The sequence below is a fragment of the Ambystoma mexicanum genome, chromosome 14 (assembly GCF_040938575.1).
Source record: "Ambystoma mexicanum isolate Mex_15411 chromosome 14, UKY_AmexF1_1, whole genome shotgun sequence".
Lineage (NCBI taxonomy): Eukaryota > Metazoa > Chordata > Amphibia > Caudata > Ambystomatidae > Ambystoma > Ambystoma mexicanum.
In genome coordinates this window covers 544,870,005-544,894,562 of record NC_090940.1, presented here as the reverse complement: position 1 = coordinate 544,894,562, position 24,558 = coordinate 544,870,005, and the positions used below count along the sequence as shown (strand labels likewise).

At 47.1% G+C, this 24,558-nt stretch overlaps 1 protein-coding gene across 1 annotated transcript in view; it reads left to right on the top strand.

Annotated features, from left to right (window-relative positions):
• The window catches only part of FBLN5 (fibulin 5), a 282,075-nt gene that overhangs the window by 12,620 nt on the left and 244,897 nt on the right, over positions 1–24,558 (top strand). Inside the window, exon 2 of the mRNA XM_069637841.1 lies at positions 22,348–22,402. Coding sequence (XP_069493942.1) covers positions 22,348–22,402 — 55 coding nt within the window. The remainder of the gene's footprint in view (positions 1–22,347; positions 22,403–24,558) is intronic.

The window sequence follows — 24,558 nt, the reverse complement described above, 5'->3', positions numbered from 1 at the left end:
ACACTGCCGCAGTGACCTTGGCAAAGTGTGCTGGCACGCCAGAAGGGGGGAAATTGCTCAGACCCCGGTTCAAGCCCCACAGGAGAGAAAACATGGGGTGGGCGAGGAGGCCCACAAAACAGCCCTCCCAGGCTGTGGCCCAAGCCATGGAGGTCTTGTCCACAGACGACGAGGACCTGGATTGATTGATTTATTGATGGTTTATTTGTATAGTGCCTATACACGTGTCCAAGCCCTTCAAGGCCAGGGAGGGAGCAAGGGAAAATACAATAACATTCTTACAAGGCCTTGAGACATTAAGAATGTGAAATTAACTATTGCACTAGGCCTGACGACATTTCAGATAGTGCAAGAGCATTGACAATGATTAAGGAGGGGAGGAAGGGATGTGGAGGAAGGAGATGAGACAGACCAGTGATTATCGTACTAGGCCTGACGACATTTCTGGAAATGCAGGGGATGGCAATAGGTAAGGGAAAGGGAGGTGGGGAGGAAGGAGAGGAACAAAACAAGCGACTATCATACTAGGCCTGACGAAATTTCTGATAGAGTAAGTGCATGGAGTATGAGGGGGGAGAGGGAAAAGAAGGGAGAGGAAGAGAAGACTGAGAAGCAGTGGGAGTGGTGAAAGAGAAGAAGAAATGCCAGTGAAATGCAGTGTTATTGAGCACATAAACAAATGGAGAGAGCAAATCCAAGCTGTAGAGGTCAATACTGACACCTAAGCGGCAAATAACTGAAGCAGTCTCTGTTACTGATGCAGTGTGGTACATTCCCAGAACATGGGAGTTTGTTCAAACGTTGCAACTGTGAGTTCAGGGGCTGGTTCCCCACTGTGGCCAAAGTCCAAACGCTTCACGAAATCAGTGTTGTGCAGACATGTTCTGGGAATGTACCACACTGTATCAGTAACAGAGACTGCTTCAGTTATTTGTCGCTTGTTTTCTTGAGGAGAATCAACTACTTTAGAATTGGCCCATATATCTGCCCCCCCAGGAGGGCTTTGGGTTTTCCAACGCAGTTTGAATAACATACGTCTTGCCTTGAAAAGGACCCGTTGTTCTGGGTCGAAACACGTGTCGGCAGTCTTGTTTTTGCATCATTTCATAAAATCTGTTTCGACAGCGTATTTTGACTGAAGAATCTACTTGCTTTGGACTCTTTGTTTCACCGTATCTGTTGTCCAGTTACACACTCAATTTGAATAGGACATTTACCATTTGCTCAGGGCTGCGCAATCATTTAGAGGTGACAATTTCAAGTGTTTGTATCTATTAGCAGTTTATGAGGTGACTGCTGGTCCCTCTTTCGTGCAGCAACCCAATCTTATTTGGTTTGTAAGGGTCTCATTGACTTTAGTTTGTCTTCTCAAATTTAGTTCTAACCCAGCGCCTCATCACACCGGCACACCTCAATTTTGTTTTTCAATACTGACACCTAATGTTGCACGAGACCAGCAAGTGCAAGCCAGGAATCAAGTTGTAGATGGGCACAACATGATTCAGGGCCACCATAATTACATCCTTACACAATGTCCACAAGGATGTGGAAGAGGACGACGACGATGGCAAGGAGCCTAGTGGCTCAGCTGAAGGATGTGTCGCCGGACATTCTGTCGACCCTTCACCCCTTGGTGTCAAAGATCCAGAAGAGGATGCCACCGGGCCCGGTTTCAGTGGACCCCCAGCACCAGCAAAGAAGAAGCATCATCCGACAACCCCATTTCAGCCTCCACATCCGCGTTGGGCCCCCCTCTACCCCAGCAGACCGAGACACGGGTACAGGGACAGATACGGCCATGATGACAATGATGAGGATATCGTTGCAGTGGGTAGCAGGTCTCTTCATTTTGATATGCCACCTAGGGCGTCCCCACCGGATGAGGAGGGGACGTTCCATTCCATGATCATCAGAGCCTCTGAGCTATTTCAGTTATGCCTGAAGAAACCAGGAAGGAGGGTTTCTTGTACCAGAGGTGCAAGTCCACGAGGAAGACCATCATGGTGGTGCCCTTTCAGGGACGTCATTTGGGGGTCGCCAGAGGTCGCAACTGCGACCTCTGAGGTCTCCCTTGCGACCTCTGTGGTCTCACTTGCGACCTCTGTAAAAAAAAAAAAAAAAAAAAAAAATCGTATTTCCTTTTTTTTTTTTCTTCTGTTTTTTGTAATGCAAGGTCCTGGAGTGGCTGGCTCTCATGTACAGGCCCTTTAAAAAAAAAAATAAGAAAAATAAGAACAGGAGTGCCACAAGTTTAACACTTTCAGCACTGACCCTAAATAAGAAAGAATAGGAAACCAAATAATGTGTCTTTCTGGAATTCTGTACAATAATTGCTAGACTCATTAAAGTTTTATTTCAGGCACACTTCAGGGGGTGAGTCACTGATTTAGTCTGTTCTTAGACGCCTCAACTCAGCCTTTCATCCTTCTGAGGTCGATAAATGAGTACCAAGACAGGTTGGGTGATATTGGGTGTATATTATTTCTATATAAAGCGCTGAAGCGTAAGTGCTATATAATAACACATCATTATCATTTGGTCATGGACGTCTGCTTGCATTCACAGTAATTTGGTAATATGGGCCTATACACACTGATGTTAACGCTACATATGGCGATCCATTCTTGCATGAAATGTACATCACATTATAGTGATATCGTAACCATATTTTTCGTAGTGTACAATGCTGTGATGTCACTTCCTGTTTTGGCAACGGGTGAAAGGACGTGTTCCATCGCTTCCCGCGATATCTCTTCGGGGTGGGGTCAAATGACATCACTTCCTGTGATGTCATCAGGGGGTCAAGGGTCGTGTGATGTCACTTCCGCTACCCCTGGCCTTTTGGTGAACTGACGTCCCTGTGCCCCTTCTGGACAATGTGTGGGATGAGGGCCTGGCCCTCATGAAGAAGCCTTGCACAGCTGCAGCCAAACATGATAGATGGAGAAGTAGTATCAGGTGCCAGACTCTGCACCCAAGTGCCTGAGGTTGAAACCATCACCGGATTCCATGGTGTCAGCGGCCACGAGGAAACGGTCGGCTAACCCGTCCTCGTCGTCTTTGGTCCCTCGTACGGCGAGGAGAAGAAGCTGGATGGCATGGGAAGGAAGGTGATTTACACCGCTGCGTCCACGATCAAAGCAGCAAATGCACTGGCGATCCTAGCCAGGTATGACAGGGAGCTGTGGTACAAGTGGGGCCTTTTCTGGAGTTTCTCCCAGATGATAAAAGGATGGAGGCAATCGCTCTTTTCCAGTAGGGGGAAGTTGCATCTGATCCCGCCATTACAGTGGCGTTCAACAGCGCCAACACAGGGTTTAGGCAGATGGGGAACAGTGTCTACCTTTGTTGGCAAGGCTTGATGAAGGCCACGAATTTCCAGCAGGAAGTCCAGGCGAAGGTGTTGGGCATGCCCTTCGATGGAGAGGATTTGTTTGGGAAGGTCATCGATGCATTCCTCCAGGCCATCAAGGTGGATACAGAGACGGCCAATTCCTTGGGCACTCTCCAGCAGCAGCGCTCTTCTTTTCGCTCCTTCAGGGGAAAATGGAGCAGGTCTTCCAAAGGTTTCTCCTCTTAGCCCCATCAGCTTTCCATATCCATGACCCAGGAGGCCTACATAGGTCGTTCCCAAGCCTATTGTAGCAGAGGATAGCATTGCTGTTGCTCGTGGGGCAGGACGCCAACTCCGAAGCAGGCGTGAACTGGCCGGGACAATCAGGTCCCTACGCGTGCACCCCAGTGGGCGGCTGGCTGATGAGATTCATTGGCGAGTGGAAGAAGATCACCACCGACAGATGAGTACTGGACACTTTTGCCCAGGGACACACCCTGAAGTTTCAACGCAGGTGTCCGCGGATCCCTCCGGTTACCCACTAGTAGCAGCACTTTCCTCAGCTCCTTCCTGGGAGAGGTATGGCCAATGTTATGGAAAGGGGCAATGGAGCTAGTTCCCCATTGGCTCCAGGACTCCGGAGTCTATTCCAGATACTTTCTGGTCAGAAAGAAGACAGGGGGCTGACGTTTCAACAAATACTCAGTCCCAAAATTTCAGGATGGTCCCGTTGCAGCACATGCTCGGCCAACTGGAGGAAGGAGACTTCTTGACGTCGCTGGAACTGGTGGACACCTATTTCTACTTCCCCATTCACAAGGCACATCAAAGGTTTCTGCATTTTGTAGTGCAGGGCCAGCATTACCAGTTCAAGCCTCTACCTTTCGGATTGAAGTCAGCCCCCAGGGTACCCACCAACTGCCTGGCACTGGCACTGCTGGCGGCACATCTACGTCTACGGGGTATACACATATACCGGTACCTCGACGACTGGCTCATCCGGCCCCACTCATGAGAGATAGTCATCAGACACATAGAGGCAACCGTCCAGCTTCTGACAGATCTGGGATTCTCCATCAACTATCCAAAGGCCTGCTTGACACCATCGCAGAACATGCTGCTCCTAGGAGCCAAACTGAATAAGGTGTCCTGCCTGGCATTGCCTTTGGAGGAGAGGGTAGCGGCCATTCAAAGGAAGGTGCAGCGCCTTTTGTTGATGAAGACTGCCACAGTGCGAACCATCAAGTTGTTGCTTGGCATGATGTCCTGCATCTACCTCATCTGGCTCTGCAGGTTACAGATGTAACCTCTTCAGGAGTTCATGCATGCTCACTGGATACAGGTGTCTGGAAGCTTCATGGACAAGATCCCGCTTGACAAGGAGTTCCTTTGGGCGATAAGGTGGTGGGGCATCCACTCCAACATCGCCCGGAGCACAGGGTTTCATAACCTTCCATACCAGGAGACAGTCACCACGGATGCTTCTCTGGAAGGCTGGGGAGCCCACACCAGACGTTTGCATGCCATAGGCTTGTGGCTGCCGGAGGAGAAAGATCTCCATATCAACATCCTGGACATTCTGGGCCCTCAAGTTGTTCCTACCGTCTCTGAAGGGCAGGGTTGTGAGGATCTTCACGAACAACACCACCACCATGTTCTACATCAGGAAACAGGGGGGCACTCAATCCCCAGCCCTAACCAAGGAAGCACAGGACGTGTGGCGCTGGGCCGTCAGACAAGAGATGTTCCTTGTTCCTCTTCACCTAATGGGGGGTCAAGAACACCATCGCAGACTCCCTCAGCAGGGAGTTGTGCTCCTGCCTTGAGTGGGAACTTCGGCAGGACCAGGTGGACTGCATCTTCGTCAAGTGGGGCAGGCCCCAGATGCATCTGTTTGCGACAGGGGCAAACTCCAAATGCCAGAGGTTTGCCAGCAGATTCCACCAACCGAGGAGCATGGGGGACGCGTTCTCCTTCCCATGTGATGGCCTGTTCCTGTATGCGTTTCCTCCGTTGCCTCTCCTGCTATGAGTCATCAACACACCCAGACAGTGCCAATGCAGGATTATACTCATTGCCCCGGCATGGCCGAGGCAGATTTGGTATCCAGAACTTTTCAGTCTGTCAGCACAGATCAAGCTGCCTGTAGTTCTGGATCTGCTCACCAAAGAAGGAGGCACGATCATGCATAACGACCCAAGATCGCTGAACCTGAGGTCTTGACTCCTGCAGCCCCAGAGTTCGGTGGATACTAGTTGCCAGCGGATTGCAGAGAGATCCTAGCCAACGCCACGGCATTGTCGACTTTGGAGTGCTACGGTCACAAGTGGAAGCATTTTGCTATGTGGTGCAGAAGATTACCCCGCTGAGGGCCACGTCGCTGCAAATTCTTCCATACTTTGCCAAGGCCAGCCTGGTGCACACTTCTATCATGGTGCATCTGGCGGCTATCTCCTGCTACACCAGGTCTCCAGGAAGATCTTCACTGTGGTCTCACTGACTCATCAAGGAGTTCCTGAAAGGACTTTTTTTTAGCTTTCCCGCTGGTGAAAAGCTACTGCCCCGGCGTGGGAAGGCAACAGGGTTCTGATGAGGCTCATTAGGGCCCCCTTTGAGCTGATGCATCAGGCCCCTCCCAAGTTCCTCTCATGGAAAACGGCTTTCCTTGTGGCCATCTCCTCTGCCAGGAGGGTGGGTGAGATCCAGGCCCTATCCTGCAAGCAACCATACCCGACTGTCCATGAATTCATGCTGAAGATTCCATCGGAATTCCATCTCAACAAGCCTTTGGTATTACCTTTTTTTTCTCTGCAACCTTTGTCACTGGCTGAAAGGGCCTTATACTCGCTGGACGTTACTCGTGCCTTGAAGTTCTACGTGATGAGAACACAAAAGGTTTTCGGAAGACTTCACAACTGTCTGTGAACCATGGGAAGGCATTGTCCAAGACTTCCAGTTCAAGGTGGGTCTTCGGCTGCATCATGCATCAGTTGGCAAACCAACCCCTGCCCGGCCGTCCGAGAGCCCACTCCACCAGAGCGATCACTGCGATGACAGTGTTCTTGTCTGGTGTGCCCCTGCTGGACATCTGCAGGGCTGCTACATGGAGGTCCATGCACACCTTGACAAGGTTCTACTGTGTCAACAGGGATTGCAAGGGGGAGTCCAGAGTGGGCCACGTAGTGCTACGCAACCTGTTTGCCTATTGTTCTCCAGCATGGGTCTGGCATCAATTCACATGCAAACCCTCCCTCCGACCCCTCTGCGGCTCTTCTTGGTCATACTGCCACTTAACTTGCTTATCAAATCTGAAGATGGCTGCCAGAAGAGGGGTTTAGGGAAAGGACTGTCATTGGATGAGGGCAGTATGACCCAGAGGACAGTGATTGGTTTAAAGGAGAAATACAGTTAGTAAGTGAACGTGAAACTTTTTTTTTCTTTTACCAAGGATTCCCAGCCTGATGACGGGGAATATTCATGAGCATGTGAATCCATGCCAGACTCATGCTGGAGAACAATAGTCACAGGTATGTAACTTGTTCCTTCTAATATGAAGTTATGAGCTTCTTCCAGCTCCTTGCTTGCTTTTCAGATTCCCCTTCCTCCAGTTCAAAACCGTTCCACAAAAAGGCCTCAGGTTTCCCTTCCCCATATTCAACACAGTTCCAAAAGGTCTTGGGGTTCCTTTTCCCGAGTTCAGCACTTTTCAAAGAGACCTTGGGGAATGGGGTTCCGTTCCCAGAGAAGGCAGCTCGTACAGCTTCAAAACCACAGTCAATTCCAATCTCTCAGATTCAATAATGATTCCAAATCAACGTTCAGCAGTTCACGTAGAGTTCTCCTTTCTTTAATCACTTTTACACTTTTTAGGCAATATCAGTATGTTAACTTTCCTTGGTTCTTTCCAAGTAGGAGTTACTCAGTCAAGACGCAGTTGTCGGACCACACGGTGGACCCAATACAGGTCACGCAACCGATAACCCTTGGCATTTTGTTATATTCACATATTCTCATTTACCTCCTTGCCAACAGAAGCTTTCTCTCAGAACCTGTGTCATTAGTCCACTTTCAACTCTATTTCGCCTTGGAGTCTTTTCACTCTGCCACAATGTGACTTTCACACAACTTTCTCAATGTTGTATATTCCTTTACACCACCTTGCTTTCTTTTTGTCCATAAGTGCTCATTACTTGCTGTTCACCTATTCCATAAGTGCTCATTACTGGCTTTACTCCATCATACTTTCACATTATCCATCAACGTAGCTCTTTCTTTCACTTACTCCATAAGAGCTCATCACTGATTTTCACTTTGTTCATAAATTCACATTATTTTCTTTTAACACTTGTGGTAATTTCATATACTTTGCATATCTTCCTTCTAGTTTGGTATTCAACATTACTGTTTGTATCTCAAAAGTACTTTGCAGCTTGTTAGATATTCAGACTTCTTCCATTCAGTCTCCAGACCCATTCATTATACATTTTTCATTTGATCGGCATTTCCATCTGCCTATATCCAGACCCTGGAGTGCTCCAGCTTGAGTGTTCCCTCTCTATCAATCATCAGTGTACAGTCGCTCCTCTGGGTGCCTTTGATTTCTTCTTTGTCTTTCTCTCGCATCCCCTTTCACTTGTCGGGAGCTTCGGCAAGCAGCGCTTGCCTCTTTGGAACCTTGCTGCTGCGGTCTGCGGCACACTGGAGTCTTCTGTGTCCCACAGCACTGTCTGTGGACACGCAGCACAGGGGACTGCAGGGTTCTCGACCCACTCGTGGCACCTTCAGGCCTCTGCATCTTCCCCACCCCTTTGCAGCATTCAGTGTCTTTTCACCGACCCCTCTCCAGACTGCTCCACATCGGGTTGCCACCTCCTTCTCCCTAGGCAGGTTTCTCTCTTGCTTTTGCCTGTCTATCCTTTTATGCACCTGTAGACTATCAATTGGTTGCGGGTGCAAGTCTTTTGCCTGACCATAGTTAACCTTATTAGTGGGACATGCCTGACCTTTGTAGTGGTACTCCATCGTCCTCTTCCTCGTCTCAGTACCAACATGGTGTGCATAAATGGAAGAGTGCATAACTCCCAGTTGCCTCTTCCTCATCCCAGTCTTAATGGAAAATGAATGTGCTGCAGTTTGCATTTGTGAAAGAGGAAAAGACGGACAACCTAGGCAGAGGGAGGGTAGGATGTATTCTGATAAGGGAAAGGGGGACACCATGCCTCACCTAAAGACATACTCATCCACTCCCCAAGGTCCCTCCACCCAGGTGATCATCCCTCGCACCTGAGAGGAAGATCCAAGGAGAGTAGATGGGAGGATGCCCTCAGGTTCCTCACATGAACTCTTTCAGTTCTTCAAGGGCCCTCCTAGTTCAGAGCCTCCCCTCCAGCAGCAGCATGTCCTCAGGTCGGCAGACTCCTCCAGGGAGTGACTGACAATACTTTATGTTCCCTTCCTCTATTTCTACTGGGAGGGAACCAATAGGAAACAGGCAACCACTAGAATGCTTAGAGTGGTTCCTTCTTTCCTTGGCATGTCTCCCTTGTGCCAGTATGTACAAGGTAATCTTCATGAGTGTCATGAACCGTCGTCTGCGTCCTTTCTGGACCTCCTGGTCCCTGACTCGCAGGGGATTGCATGCAGATATCCTTCCAACATGGCCGCCCGGAACAGATTACTCCGGATCGGTCTATGCGTTCCATGCTGCTCATCCTACAAAAGGGGCACGCCCCCGCGGCTCTGCGTGTCTCAACGCTACAGCTACCTGAAGTCGGACGTGCTTAGCCGGAGTTCGATCGGGGCTCTCGCTTGATTCCTTGTTCCCAGTCCCTTGAATTCCCTTCTGTTCCCTTTTCTCCCCAATCTCCTGGAAAACCATCCGCGCTCGATTCACGGTCTTCCGTGACTCCGAGCGTACCTTAATTACTTCCTGGAATTACCCTGGACTTGTTGAACGCTTCTGGAAACTGAACCGCTACTCTCACTCTGGACGCCGAAGACCGGCGTTCGGGACTATACAAATCCTGCACTGTAAAGAAGAAGAAATCCCAGAAGGTCGCAAGTACACAACAGAAACAGGTGAGAAGGGGAGAGACTTGTGACAATGAGGGCTGTGAGGAAGTGGGGAGCTGGGGTCTGGCATGGGGAGTTATGCAGCCAGAGTCACAACACACAGGCTAATAAGCCCTGGAGGTTGGTGTGTTGGGACCCCGGACCGCTCTGTGAACTACTACTCCCATGATGCCTTGCTGTCTTGGACACACGTGAGGTCATGGGTGGCCTTCATAAGCTCCTTCCCCAGCCTGTGCTGCTTGCTGGTGATTTCGGTTGATGCAGGCAAGGGCCAGAAGATTCAGGAGCAGGTTTTGGTGGCAGGAGATCGGTAGTCTGGGCGAGGAGGCGCGGCAGCAACACTGCGGGGCAGGGGAGCGGAAGACCCGTACCTGTTGGCTCTCATGTTAGCTTGCTCTGCCAGTGTGCAGGAGCGGCCGGCATGCCAGGAACAGTGAGAAACACAACGCTCACACAACAGCACCTTGGGAGATTCTGGCAAGACTCCCCAGGCATCAGTTAAGTGACAGTGTGGTGATATTTTTGACAGGCATATGTGTTAATGGTGATTGAGCAAGTAACAGACAGGGAGCTTGGAGATATCCTCCGCTTGGGGGTAGACTAAGACTAATAGCCATTATGCTCCCAGGGGTTGCTCTTTGAATGACAGCCATGAACGTTTACATGTGCGCGTTTTCAGGTGGCAATCATTAACGCTTTTCGTCTGTGTCCATGCTAGATTTCACTTCCATGAACTCTTTGTGTTAGGAATGTACAGTCACCACCATGCCTGTGTCTGTGATGCCATGTAGTTTGTGCTGCTGATATAAGCTTGGAAGTCAGATAAGCAACACAATATATCTGTTACACGTGCTTGCTAAATGTGTTTACTGTTTCTTATGGTGTCATTATTTGTGCTAACATGCTAGCTGCTACTATGGTTTTCCAGACACTTAATTAAGGAAGGGTGTGCTCTTTAGTTGTCAGGTGTCCTTGATGAAGGAGGGGCACGTTTTGCATATGCTCAGGTGTATGTTGCAACCAAGAGAATAATTGCAGAGTGTCTATGCGCAGTGTGATTACAAGCATTGTGCACTATAGGTATGAGTGTTTGTATGTCTTTTCCCTTAACACCCCCTTCCCTATCCAACCAGATTTCCCTAATCCTCTATCCGGTTTTCCTAACCCCCTTCCCTGTCCACAACTTCTCCCTAACCCTCTCCCCCCCCCCCCAATTGGCTGTCTCGGGATTACCTGCTTTCTCAAAAAACAGGAACCTGTGCCAACCAAGGTGGGAAGGTCGACTACCATTCGGCTTCCGTGGTTAGGAAGGAGGTGTGAGATACTCCAAGTGCGTGACAAGGGCAGGTTGGCTTCTTCCTCGTGCCAGTGGAATGAAGGTACTCATCTTGAGGGTAGGTCATCAACTTCCTCGTACCAGTACTTTTAAGAGATGAGGAAGGGGAAGGTTGGAGAACGTGTATTGGAATAGCAGAAGGAGGAGCATTCTTGGTCATATCCGAAGAGGGAGGAAAAGGAGGCGAAACTGAATGGGGATGCTATGTCTCACCTGGCGAGTATAGAGTCTACTTCACTCCCATGAGGGTCATCTCCCCTCATGTGATCCTCCCTCATAGAGCCGCCCCAGGGTGAGGATCCGGTAGCGGCCGCCTCACCCTGGCCATGAGGGGAGATTTTCCCCAGGAATGTTTTGACATCGCCAGATTCGTCACAGTATCCTCGAGTTAAATTCATATAGGTGGGTTTGTTCAACATCAGTTGGCCTCGGGAGCAAAAAGTGACTCCAGGTAGCTGTTGGTGTCAAGCTATCCAGGCACTTCTAAGCAACAAGCTAAATAGCTTCCAGATCCTCTCAATTTCAAACCCTGTATTAAGGATTGCCAGTGCAGTATAGTCCTGACAGCCTTGTGGTTGGAGCATTGGGGCATCTATACAAAACATCCAAAAAGTTATGGTGGGTTAAAAAATGCTTGAAAAAAAACCTTTAACCTGAAATTTGAAAGTAGGATAGTCCATTTAAGACCAGTCACAAATTCCACTACGCGACATAGTAACCATCGCTGGAAGTTCACCTCCGGTTCTGAGCCACATCAGCAGGGCATTGTGGATATACAAACCACCCCAAATTCAACCCTTTTTCTCCTGGAAATTGTCTGTCTGAGAGGGAAGTGCTACTGTAGACATAGTTTAATCAACCCAAGACTTGCAATGTATACTGCACTGATCCCCAATAACGGTGAAACCATGTATGTAGTTGTCCTGAAAGCCTTGCCAAGAGTCTGTCTTGGGTTGATTAAGCTATGTATAACAGTATCACTGTCCTCTAAGATAAAGACAATTTCCTGCAGAAAAAGGCTTGCATTTGGGCTAATTTGCATACTCGCAATGCCTTGCTGATGTGGCTCAGAACTGGAGGTGAACCTACATTGATGGCAACTAGGTGGCATTGTGGAATGTGTGTCTTGGCTTAAATTGACTATCCTATAATATATGTATATTGTAAGGGTGCAGAAGTAAGGCTTCATAGAGAACTGGTGAATATGTCAGGATGTCAAAATAAAAGTCTGTTACTGTTGTGTCCCAAAAAGCTGACTTCTGTTCCTGACACTAACAACCTAAACCAACTGTGTAAGGTTGATCTCTACCCAAAGTAATGAGTTCATGATAACTCTGGCCAATATAAAGTTCCCAATGTCTTGGGTGATCAAAATGTCAAAAGAAAAAGGCTCCATCCTGTATCACTCCAAGCATTAGGGTTTTGCTCCTTTTCCTGGGTTTCCTCTGGTTCTCCTTTCCTTTCTTTGGGTTCCAGAGCCCTTAGGAAAATTTCACTGTGCTTTTATATTGTATTGTCTTTTTTACTTCCAGGGCTCTTCACCCTCTTATTCTCAAACTCTCATGTGTGTGTGGGTCCCAGACTTGCGATATGTGTTTGCAAGAGCTTGGTTTACTCTCCTGTCAAGCATATGTCCTATCTCGGTTTCTCTCGGGGAGGCTCCAGGCCCTGTTCTCTTTTCACTCTTACGTGGGTGTGGGTCCCAGACTCACAATATTCTGTTGCATTGACTTGGTTTACTCTCCTGCCTGGCGTATTCTCCCTTCTGAATTGCCTCGGCTGTATCCAGGGTCCCAGATCCTCTTATTTGCTCGATCTCATATGTGTGTGGGTCCCAGACTCGTACTGTGCTGTTTCAATAGCTTGGTTTACTCTCCTGCCAAGCATATGCTCCCTCCTGTATTGTCTCTGCTTTATCCATTGTCTCAGATACTCTTATTCTCGTTGTGTGGTTCCTCCCTGAGACAGCCCGGACCTCGAACACCTTTTGCTCTGCCCGCATACTTGCTTCTCTGGTGCACATCTTCCAGCAGCGGTGCTCCCCACTGAGGCTCTGGCAGCATTCGAATGTTCTCTGCGGTCAGGGAGGGCGACTTTGGTAAGGGGACTGAGGGAGCGTCTACTACAGCACTAGAATACCGCATCTCTGGGAATGGTTGTCTGTAATCCGATAAGGGGCTTCCTCCCCCATGTGATCCTCCCCGAAGTACCAATCCCGGGGGACTATTGTACTGTGGACGCACTGCTCTGGCCCTATGGGAAAGGTCTTCCCCTGGGTAGAAGGGACAGCATCCTCTGATTCATCACAAAATAAATATATTAAGAAAGTTATGGTGGGTTTAAAAGGTTTGAAACAAGCCTTTCATCTGAAATGTGAAAGTAGAATAGTCCATTTGAGCCAAGTCTCACATTCCACAACGCCACCTAGTACTCTTCGCTGGAAGTTCACCTCCAGTTTTGAGCCACATCAGCAAGGCATTGTGGGCATGCAAATTAGCCCAAACGCAAGACTTTTTCACCAGGATATTCTTTGTCTGTGAAGGCAGGGCTAATTTATACATGGTTTAATCAACCCAGACAGACCCAAGATACTGTTATACATAGCGCAGTGACACTGTTATACAAGCCTGTCTTGGGTTGATTAAGCTTTGTATAAAGTAGCACTGCCCTCTAAGACAAAGACCATTTCCTGGAGAAAAAAGTTTGCATTTGTGCTCATTTGCACAATGCCTTGCTGATGTGGCTTGGAAATGGAGCTGAACTTTCAGCGATGGCTACTAGGTGACCCTTTGGAATGTGTGACTTGTCTCAAATGGTCTATTCTTATGTATATATGTGTGTGTGTATATATATGTGAGTAGGGCTTGCAGTGCAGGCTTAATACAAAATCATAGAAATAAGCACACTCTTGTATTCCTTACCTATGGATCAAGGGGCAAGGCAATATATAACCCCACTCTGATTCATTGAGAGCAAGATCACAGGATTGCAGAACTACTTGCCCAGCCGTTTTCCTCAAGGGACCTGCTCGATCATACTCCTTCCATCCTCACGGGATTAGAGGTGTCGATTTGGGGGGATACTAAGGCAGGTGCGCATAAGGGTCACTTGTTTCTCTCCCTCGCTCCCTCTTGATGGGTCTGCACTCTTTACTGAAACATTGGGTTTAGGGTCTCTCATCCCAACCAGTCTCGAACTTTCCTAGGCAGCCATTATAGTCCAGTCTTGCACCCGGCTCATGTTAGTAGAACTTTGCAGGAGCCATACATGGTAATCTCCCTCTTTAATAGAAGCCCTACAATTCAGTATCTGCCTGCTGTCTATGTTGGGGGTTCCTTAACTGTCTATGGGGAGGGCACCCCAGGATAAACTGAAGGCAACCCTCCCGCCCCAGACCTGGGACATATTCGGTTACCATTTACAGAGACCCAGCCCTACACTTTGCATTAACCTCTCTAACCGGAAGCAGCTGTCCGCCCCTGCTGTCACGCTGTGATTTTCAGTCGTGTCTTTGGTCCTATAACCTGTCACTCACAATGGCGCTAGACCCTGTTACACAACTCTCAGGGGAGTTCCCAGTTGGTGGGGGGGGGTGTGCGTGTGTGTGCGTGTGTGCGTGCGTGCGTGCGTGTGTGCGTGTGTGTGTGTGAGAGAGAGAGATTTGTTTAGCTGATGAGAGAAATCAGAAACTAGCCATCTTTGTGGGCTTCCATGTCCCACTCAAACAATACCACTATAGTCTAGAGCACATGCATCTGGGAAATTTGTGGAGTGGAGGGGTGGTAAATGTTTTCCCTGAAGTGAAACGAGCGAAGGCAACTGAACTAATCCAGTAACGGTTTGGCCAGTGTTTACCCGTAGACATATGAGTGAAGGGTTGAAATCCTGCTTCTCAAAGCAAACCTTTCTGAAATATTGGGTAAACATGTCGAATGTTCACTCCTTTCTGCAGGGCAACATATGAAACACTAACAGTAGGTGCCAGGTCACCAACAGTGCACATAAGCATTTTGTAACAGGTGTTGATGCTGGCTGTAACCAAAGTGCAATCGGGAGGTCTCCCTCTCAACCATATATGCCAGCATTTCCCCACTCTCAAAAGTCTCTGGCCTAAACCAGGTCATCAGGTCGGTCCATCTTTCAAGCTTTTCGGGTCCAAAGAAAGAAACGAGGATAGTTCCAACAATAAATGTGAGCATTTTCAAGATGCTATTGCCAGAAAAAGACCTGTCAACAATATACGACCGTGTGCCAGTGCCCAAATCAAACCCCGAGGTCTGCCACAATATTTGCCTGTGCTGCCCCAGTTCTGCATCGCCTCACTCTCGGTAGTTACACAATGTGCCTTTACCACGCACACACACACATGCTTACACATGCATGCAAACATTTTTTAAACATGCCTTTTTGATGAAGACTGATGTAATTTTATGGATGCAAGGTATTTTATGCAAAGTGCAAACTAAAAAGTTTGTATGCAAACTATAACATTAAATAAAAAGAAATTAAAAACATGCCTTTCTTTGTTATGAGCCTTAAAGCCAGGAATGGTTAATTATTTCACCTTAAACGCCCCCAAAAGAGTCTTTGAGATAAAGCCATCTGCTTGTAGTCATAATTTCACAAAGATATACATTATGTACACAAGATTAGGAAATCAAGCAATCATCTGTGACGTTTAAGGAGAGTTGAGACATTTGACAAAAAAGGGGTACCCATTCATTATTTGCCATGTGTGCTGGTGTGACCGCAACTACACCGAAAACGTTGGGTGGTTTAGACTAATGCTTCAATGGTGGCTTTGTAAATTGCTAGTTCATTTGCATGTCTATTTGCTTTGGACCATAATCCCATGTATAATTGAGTGACACTACGTTTGACTGTAGGCCCTGAATTTGTGCCATGAGATGGTGTCATCTGACGCATCACTTAGCCTAACATCATACAAGATGACATAACAAGGCGTAAAAGCTGGAGAAGGAATGTTGTGCATGCATGTAAACAAACAGATACTACCAGATGTGATGCTTTCAAAGTGGAAAAGGTTGTCCCCAGTTTTTGGGTGTTTTGTTGGGCAAGAAATGGTAACAATAAGTACCTCAAAATCCTTCTACCTCCCACATTAACGGACAACACATCTTGACACACAACTCCAGCACCGAAACAACAAAGGTTACACAGTGGAATGTACACCATCTGAGGACACGTGTCTAAACTCCATTTCTCTATACACCACGCTAACTCGCAAACGATAGACCAACCTGTCTCTCCACACTCCTCAAGCACCACTGACACCACATACACAACCACTGGTACCTACATTCCAAGCTTTACTTGGTACACGTTTACCTTTTTTTGGCTTTCGAGGACTACATTAATACTGCCCTATAGTGATGACTTGTAAAAAACGCAAATCGCACATTAAAGCAATTTTAAAATATATAATTCCTTATAAAAACACTGGAAGCCAAAAGAGTATCGTCGTAGCTTTATTATAACACATCTTGAAGGAAACTACAAGTCCCAGAATTCAAACTAATGCAAGTCTAAAAATTTGCTGGTTTACTCCACTTTACTTTTGGATGTATGCGAATTGCTCTACTCACAATTGATCGCAGGAGAATTGCGCGCGGGAAAACTGATCTAATTTATTAGGTCAATTAGAACATCTATGCAGGGGAAAACCCCCGCAACCCCCCACCCAATCCAAAACCCCCTGGAACACCCCACCCAATCCCCTTATATTATTTATTATCCTAAACCCACTGCACACATGTATAAAATAACTAAGAGAGGCACAGCTCCTCCCTACTGATGAGGTCCAACCAGACCGAAACACGTGTCTGGGGATGCTGTTGGTACTCTTGTTCAGAGGAGAATTGCTTAGCATTTCAGTGCTGGACTGCCCCAGGGCAGGACAAAGACTGATATGTTTGAGATATTTCTTCTCTGTGAAAGATAGTGAGCTAAACACTCTGGGTAAATCTCTCGTAACCAGGACTAATGTCTGGCAGAGAGACTCCCAGGACCCCCCTTGTCAAATTAAAATAACTAAGATACAGGTAAAGATCAGTTGTGCAGAAGGTCAATTAGGACAAAAGGTCAATTTGAAAAAGTCAATTTGGGTAATACCTTACTTTTAGCACATTAAGAGATACACTGAGAGTACTTGTGTAGTAAGGCCGCCTGGGTGTAGATATTATTTGCCACAAATATCCAGCTTCCTGTTCTGCATGACTTTTGAGAACATTTGGCCGTGGACATAGAAGTAAACCCTTTTTATTTGCATGTCAAGCTAGTAGGGGTCATGGCCAGAAATGGAACCCATAAAAGTAGCTTTTTTGTGTTACTCAATGTACTTGTCTTGTTAGCAAACAGATTTTGTAGACAACTGGAGTGGTGTGGCCGTGTCCCATCATTGTGGCAATTGAACAGACACTCCTGCCCAAGAGAGGTGTTGCTATCAAAAGAAATATTTTACAACATTCATTGAGAGCCCGTTGTTACGGTGACTTCTCACGTCACACCTGCTCATGACCGCACTGAAGGCGAGCACGCCTCGTCCACAATGGCCCAAAATGGGAAGGGGGTGGCTGCAAGCATTATATTAAATTACTGCCCATTAGTAGGGCTTTTCTAAAGATACAAAATCATTGCCGCCTAGGACGCCAGCCCAATGAGCAGCCGGGACACTTTCTACCAGTCATAGGGCTCTACTCTGGAGGCAGCCCTGACTGCTCTGAAATGCCCCCGTTTCTGCACAGTGGCCCCTGTGTGGGGGGGGGGCAAGGCCAAGAGAGCTGCCCCTGCAGTCAGCACGCTACTAAAGATTCCACTGTCATCACGGTGCCCTAAAGTGGTGGCCACTAGCCACAGTGCTGGCAGGCTGTCCAGCGGAACCCCACGGATGTCACGACTCGGGTTCAGAAGTCGGGGGAATTGACAACCGGTTATTCAGCCAATAGTCCTACTGGAAACCATGACCCAAACGCTCCACAAAACAGGATGTGGCTGCTCCCGGGCTTAACCTGCTCCAACATCTTGAACAGCTTTAAGAGGCCAGCAAGGACGCAAGCTCAACTATAAAGGGTACCTTGATGGCATGCACACGTCACTTTCAAAACAAGCCTTAGCAACCAAGTCTTGCCCTGCCGATATGGCAAGCCTTGCCGCGAGCCTTGCTCCGATAGCCGGGCAAGTCTTTACGGAGCTGTCGTTCACTGAGGTCTTTTGTGTGCAAATTGAGAAAATGTCCCTTCTTGCCTTTTTTGCCTGGATGCATCCTCCACAGTGCATCATAAAAGTTGTAAACAAACTTAAAACCTTTGATCTTCAAAGCCCACATTGCAGAAGCCTCTAAGCCTGCAATCTCCCTTTGTTCTTCTGGCTCTCCATGTATCCTTAATGGATCATGTGTTTGGTTGGTCTATTGTACAGATGTAAATAGTACTGCTGGGGTCTTGTCTCGCTTGAAAAGTCCTCCACAGCCCACGCGGGCAGGTCTAAATTTCAGGAAGAGTGTAAACAATTACAAGTAAAAGAAAAACCCGATGTAGACCTTGTGTCTGGCAGTTCTCCTTAGTATTGTTTTTAATGTATCTTCCTGCTCCAGGGGCATGTCCAATTCTGCCTTTGATACACCTATGTGCTGTACAGACACTCTGTGCGCTCTTGTGATTCTGGGCTGTGCTAAAGCAATAGGCGGTCAGAGTAGAGGCTGTCTTAATTGCTTTGATCCCAAAGTGCATTCATGACTTAGTTTCTTGTTGCTGACTTCCTTTTCTGTGGCTTCATTTCCTGTAGCCCAAGGGGGGCCCGCAACACGTGGATCTGCAGATGAGTTGGCCAACGCTCATCATTCTTAGCCAGCATAGTCCATGTTGAGGGATGATGGGAGTCGTAGTCCAAAACATCTGGAGGGGTTGCAGAGCCCTCCTTAGGCCATCGTTAAACGATTGATCCCCGGGGGCCAGGTGCAGGCAGTAGCTGTGGCTGCGCAGTTTGCCACAGGATAATGAGGGCAACGGGAATGCAATGTTTGCACCCAACAGCTCAGCACAATGTCAAGCTGAAAAGGCAGTGTCATTTGAAATGTGATTTTGTGAAATAACTATGAATTGTCTGTTTGACAGTCAAAGAGGTCGAGGCAATCGGCAGCAATTGACGAGTAATGTAGAATGCAGTAGGACAGTTAGTTTATTTGCGAGCTGCATTTTTTTTAATGTAAGTAACTATAAGGAGGACCTGCCCAGTTGTTTCAAATGCAAGAAAGGCAATTTGGGCGAGCTCTCTAGTCTTCCATGCCTACTCTGTATGGGTAGAATTCTCATCCACTGTGGGGCTACTAGTAACTGCAGGCTTAGGATGTCAATGTAATGTAATTGGTTATTTAGCGTGGACCCAGGGATCGAACATGTGTTGCTCTGTGTCGTCTTGCTTCCAAGGCGAGCACGTTGCCCCTGAGCTATCCTCTCGGCCCAATTGGTTATTTATGTTCTGTGATGTTTTAACGCCCTTTCACTCGTCCAGAATCTTTGTGCCTGAAAAGTAAATTGTCCTAGACTTGCTGTACCATATGTCCTTGATTTGGAACCTTAGAGTTCAGCGTTTATGCTTCTCACCCATTTTGGCGAGTTTTCGCCTCTTTGCATTAATTTTGCAAGCAAAAGAAGAGAAAGCTTTGGTGCAATGATTCCGGGTTGAAAGCCCGAGATCCAAATGTTCGAGGGAGAAAAGACCGAAGATTATTTCTCTGAAATAACCTTCGGTCTTTTCTGCCCTGAACATTTCCAACTTTGCCCCCGGCCCTCAGCCCCCTACTTACCTTGCGGCCGGTGATCGCAGTGTCCCTGCGACACCTGTTCCTTTTCACTTCTTTGATCGGGAACTGGCGGCACAGGGTCCTTTCATTTTCAAAAAATGTTTTTGGGGATGCCTGCGGGGGACACCGTCGCAACCCACGCTCACAATGTAGTGAGCAAGAGTGTGGGGGACAACCCTGCAGCAGACACCGGCCCAGCCCTCTTTTTTTCTTTTTTTTGGGCCGCTGCGGGGGACACTTCACAACCCCCGCTCACAATATAGTGGGACACCCCGCCATCCCCAGCACCAAATGCGTGATCTGGCCGACCTTTTCGGCCATTCGGAATTTTCGGGACCTTTTTCTCACTCTCTCATGTGTTATGAACTGATTTGGATCATGTGTTGCCTTTGTTTGTGGAGTCTGACAAACTCCATAGGTATCTACTTTTTGTATGGCGACACACAGCACACTCAGTGCAGTGTCACTGAGAAATCCTTTAGATTTCTCCTAAGGTTTAAATACCTTTTCTTGGGTGAACTACTGTTCCCAAGAATAGTAGAGTGAAATTGACTTTTACTTACCTTTTCTCTTTGGAGGTCCAGCACACCCCATTTTATGTGGAGTGCTGGGGGGTTACTTAGTAGCCCCTTATCCTACCTATCATGTAAAAAAAAATTATGTCACCCTCACTTCTTTAAATGGCTGGTGGCAGTAGTTCCATTTTCCTACCATTGTGCTTTTCTACCGCAGGCTGAATCCTCAGCTGCAGTACAGCACCCATGGCTGACCATTTTGTCAAAATGGCCACAGTCTTCTTTTTTTGACATTTTCCAATTGTGATATCTTTCTTGGGTTTTACTCCAAGTGCCAATCCAGGTTTGAGCCCTTTGTTAATTTTGCCTTTGGCGTTCTTCAGTACTGAAACCCGCCTCTGGCTCCAGTGTATCTGGTAGGACAGTAAGAGATCGAGGTTCCCAAAATTCCCCTGTCCTTTGTCTTTAGTATTGACTGAATGAATGCAGTCTTGATTGGCTGGCTGGCTGGCCGTCCAGCCACCCTTGTGTTTGAGTGACAGCTAGGCAGTGCATGAATGGGAGAAAACTGCTTAAGAGGCGAGGGTTTTGGGACTGAAGGCAGAATCGACCACTGGGAAGAGCAACCCGACGAAGAAACCTTGAATGAAACTTGCTGCATCCTCCTGGACCTTTGAATTGTCCAGTGAAGCACTGCTGCTGTGCTGAAACTCCTTTTTCTGATCGACAAGAGAAGCTCCGGAAGGGACGACTTCTTCCCTTGGGTTAGTGGTAGCAACTAAACCTGAGGCGAACTCCACTGGACCATCTGCCCCCCAACTGGCTGCACTTCTTTGCTGCTGCAGGAAACAAGTGCCACTAGTCGAGAAATCTGTAGTTGAGTGAAACATCTGTGTTCTGGCCAGAAGCTCCAGGAGTCTTCCCAGGACCCTCCAGGAGCAGGACGACCAGAGCTTGAGTCCCCTCACAAAAGTGCAGGACTCAAGGAGTGAAGGAAGCCCAACCGGTGGCCAAGATCTGCGGTGGTGATGTTTACTGAAAGCTGAAAAAGAGCCTGTAGCTGCCAGGACCTCCGAATTGCTGCTGCAGGAGTACTCTAGACGTCCACCCTCTTGTCCCCATGACTGAGGCTCAGGTACCCAGGATCTGCAATGCTGCATCAGGATAGAATCCATCTGGACCACTCTTCTCCTAACCAAAGGTACTGTTCCGACTTGGGATACTTACCTCAGTGTCTTTAGCTTTGCTCTTCCCAGTGGAGACTTGCAGTAGCTACTTTGCTAGAGTTGATTTCAGCTCTAACTTTCACAAGTATAACAGCTTCTGACCCTACAGTGATTTTTCTTCAACAAACTATCTCGAACTTTGTGCAAGACTTTATCTAAGAAGGGCCCCAGCACCATACACTGTGCCCCAATTGACTTTGGCTGTCCTGGCTCCCTGCAAACTCTTCTGGTCCATTTGACTTTGATACTTACTGTCCCTCATAGGTGATAACTTGGTTTTTAACTATTATTGCTGGGAAAGTTTTTTATCTGGACTTCATTGGAAGATTTAAAGTGCTCACATGCTCTAAGAACCTGTTTAACGTTTTTCCTTCCTTAACATTTCCTTTCTGCAACCTCAGAATCTACAAAGTGAACAAATGATACATAAATACCATTACTGTCCTAGTTAGTGAAGTCACCTCAGGGTGTAGGAAGTGTGTAATAAGCATCTCCAAAGAGTATCTACTAGCTTTGTGGTGTTTCTGGAAACTTATTTTAAAATATATTTGATTGTTACATATGTTGCCCCTTTTAAAGAATGCTTATTTAAAAAGTACTATTAAATACATGTTTATAACAAAAACATTGAGTGTAAGCATTAGTTGGCTAATTGTACTGGTGGATTTCATTGCTACAGCTCCCATTTACCCCTCTTGAGATGAGCCTGGCTACTCAGTCACACTACCAACTTGTGTAGTACAGGCCTAAACCAAAAGGTGGCTTCCCTAACACCAAGAGGATAAGTGTTATCTCCCACATGGTTACTACATCCATTCTTGCCTAGTAGCTCCTGGGTATCCAGCATTAACCAGTGACCAGGAGCTACCACTGGAAAGCGAGGAGCTAGTACATATCGTTCCACAAATCTAACTTTCATATAAAATGCAAACATATTTTGTCCATTATTTATGATCCCTTATGATTTACATATTGCCTGGATATGTCCCAATGTTATTTATAGATTGTCTGACTTTAATCTCCCTTTTCTCTTCCTGTTCCAGGATACTGGCCCTGCTCATGCTGGCCCTCGGCTTCAGAAACCAGGGGAGCGCACAGGTGAGCACGCGTGCATGCACGGAGGATGAACCAGGTGGTCCTAGACCGGGGCTAGTTTGGGTGGTCGACTAATGCTACAAATTCATTTTCATTCACGTGAAGTGATTCTGAGGGTATCATTCCAGACATAAAATGTGACCTTTGATGTAGCACTCTTAACTACTCCCTCCCAAGCATGCATGTGTGTTGATTATTGACCGTGCTCGCATCTCACTTCTGTAACGGATCTTAGATTCTTTTTTTTTTTAAGTATTTTAATTTTCGACTTGGACTGCTCCTGAGGTGGTGGGACTTCCACCAGATTCAAATCTCACCTGGTTCATGCTGTTATCCAACTCAGCTCAGGCACTGAGCACAAACCTGGTGAGGGTTCACCCAGATAGCACCTTGTCTAGATTGGGCAATGTTTGGGAGGCAAAACGAGGGCTTGGGGCTTTGACCTTTGATTGCAGCTATGGCCTTTAACCTTTGTGGAGGGCATAAGTCAAAATCCACATTATACGTTTTAAAATGTGGTATGTGTCAGTGCTGGGACAGGACAGAACATAAAAATGATTTTATCCCTCTTTAAAGATAGTAATCGTTGGATGACAGCCAATGCAAAGTGAGAGAGTTTAGGGTCAATGTGCTTTACTTCATTTAAGGAAATCTATCGAATTAATTGACCTAATGGCGTGGTATTTTTGCATAACTTGATACTAGGATGTAGATGATGTCTCCTTCAAGTTTTTGTGTCGATTTTACTGCCACCATTTGTAATTCTCTGCATCATCTGCTTACAGTAAAGCTTATAATTCAGTTGAGTCGCCTTACTCTGCATTTAGCCTTGTTGTGTAAGGTAGCCATATCCTGCATTTAGCTTAGATATGTAAGGTAGCCTATCGGGGTGCTACGATGTGGACGGCACCAGAATCAATAACCTATATTTGGAGATCCAAGCCTGGATGGCATAGCACGGCCTATGCCTCAACGAGGAGAAAACTGAGCTCATTCTTGTCGGCTCCAACCACGGCTAAACAAACTAGACCCCCGTTACGCGTCCATCAACATAGACGGTAACCTAATCACAGTAGCCAAAGAAATTAAAACCCTTGGGGTTTATCTAGACTCTACTCTCTCGCTCAAAAGACAGGTGAATGCCACAGCCTCATCCACAGCTTATACAAATAAGCTTACCAACGCCTGCAAACCTTTCCGATCTCCGTCCAGCTGCATTACACTAGACAGAGCGCTAGTGCTCTCAAAAATTGACTACTGTAACACACTCTTTCTCGGCACGTCAGAATGCAACCTGAACAAATTACAGGTGCTTCAAAATAATGCCCTCAGAGCCGCACTCAGTATCCCCCCGACACACCCACATCTCCAGCATCAGGCAAGATGCTCACTGGCTCCCTGTACGAGACAGAATCACTCTCACATCCCTCGTCATTGTCCATAAATGCCGCTCCAATGACGCACCCAAACACCTGGCAGACAAGTTCCACAATCACACATCAACTAGACCAACTAGAACGACATACTCACATTGCCTCTCCATTCCCAAATTCTCCCTAAAAAAAGCAGGTGGCGCCAGCTTCCCGATCCTATCTGCCAAACTATAGAACGCTATGCCTCTAAACCTTAGAGCAGAACCCTCTTTTTGGACCTTTAGAGCCAATACTAAAACATTCCTTGCCAACAAAAATTCTGCTTAATGTACTTCTTCTCCACTTGTCCTTGTCGACCATCTTGTAACCTGGTCTACTACACTTAATGTTGTTATTTCACAGTCTGTATTGTATATTTTTGCCATGTTGTAACTGTCTCTAGGTCTCCGGCGCCCGGTTACCCCAGGGTTCGGCGCGTGGTACAAATAAAGAAACTAAACTAAACTAAACTATTCTGCATTTAGCCTAGTTGTGTAAAGTAGCCATGTTTTGCATTGAGACTAGTTGTGTAAAATAGCCATCTCCTGCATTCAGCCTAGTTGTGTAAAGTAATCATATTCTGCATTTAGCCTAGTTGTGTAAGGTAGCCACAGTCTGCATTTAGCATATTTGTGTAAGGTAGCCATATTCTGCATTTAGCCTAGTTGTGTAAAGTAGCCATATCCTGCATTTAGCCTAGTTGTGTAAAGAAGCCGCAGTCTGCGTTTAGCCTAGCTGTGTAAATTA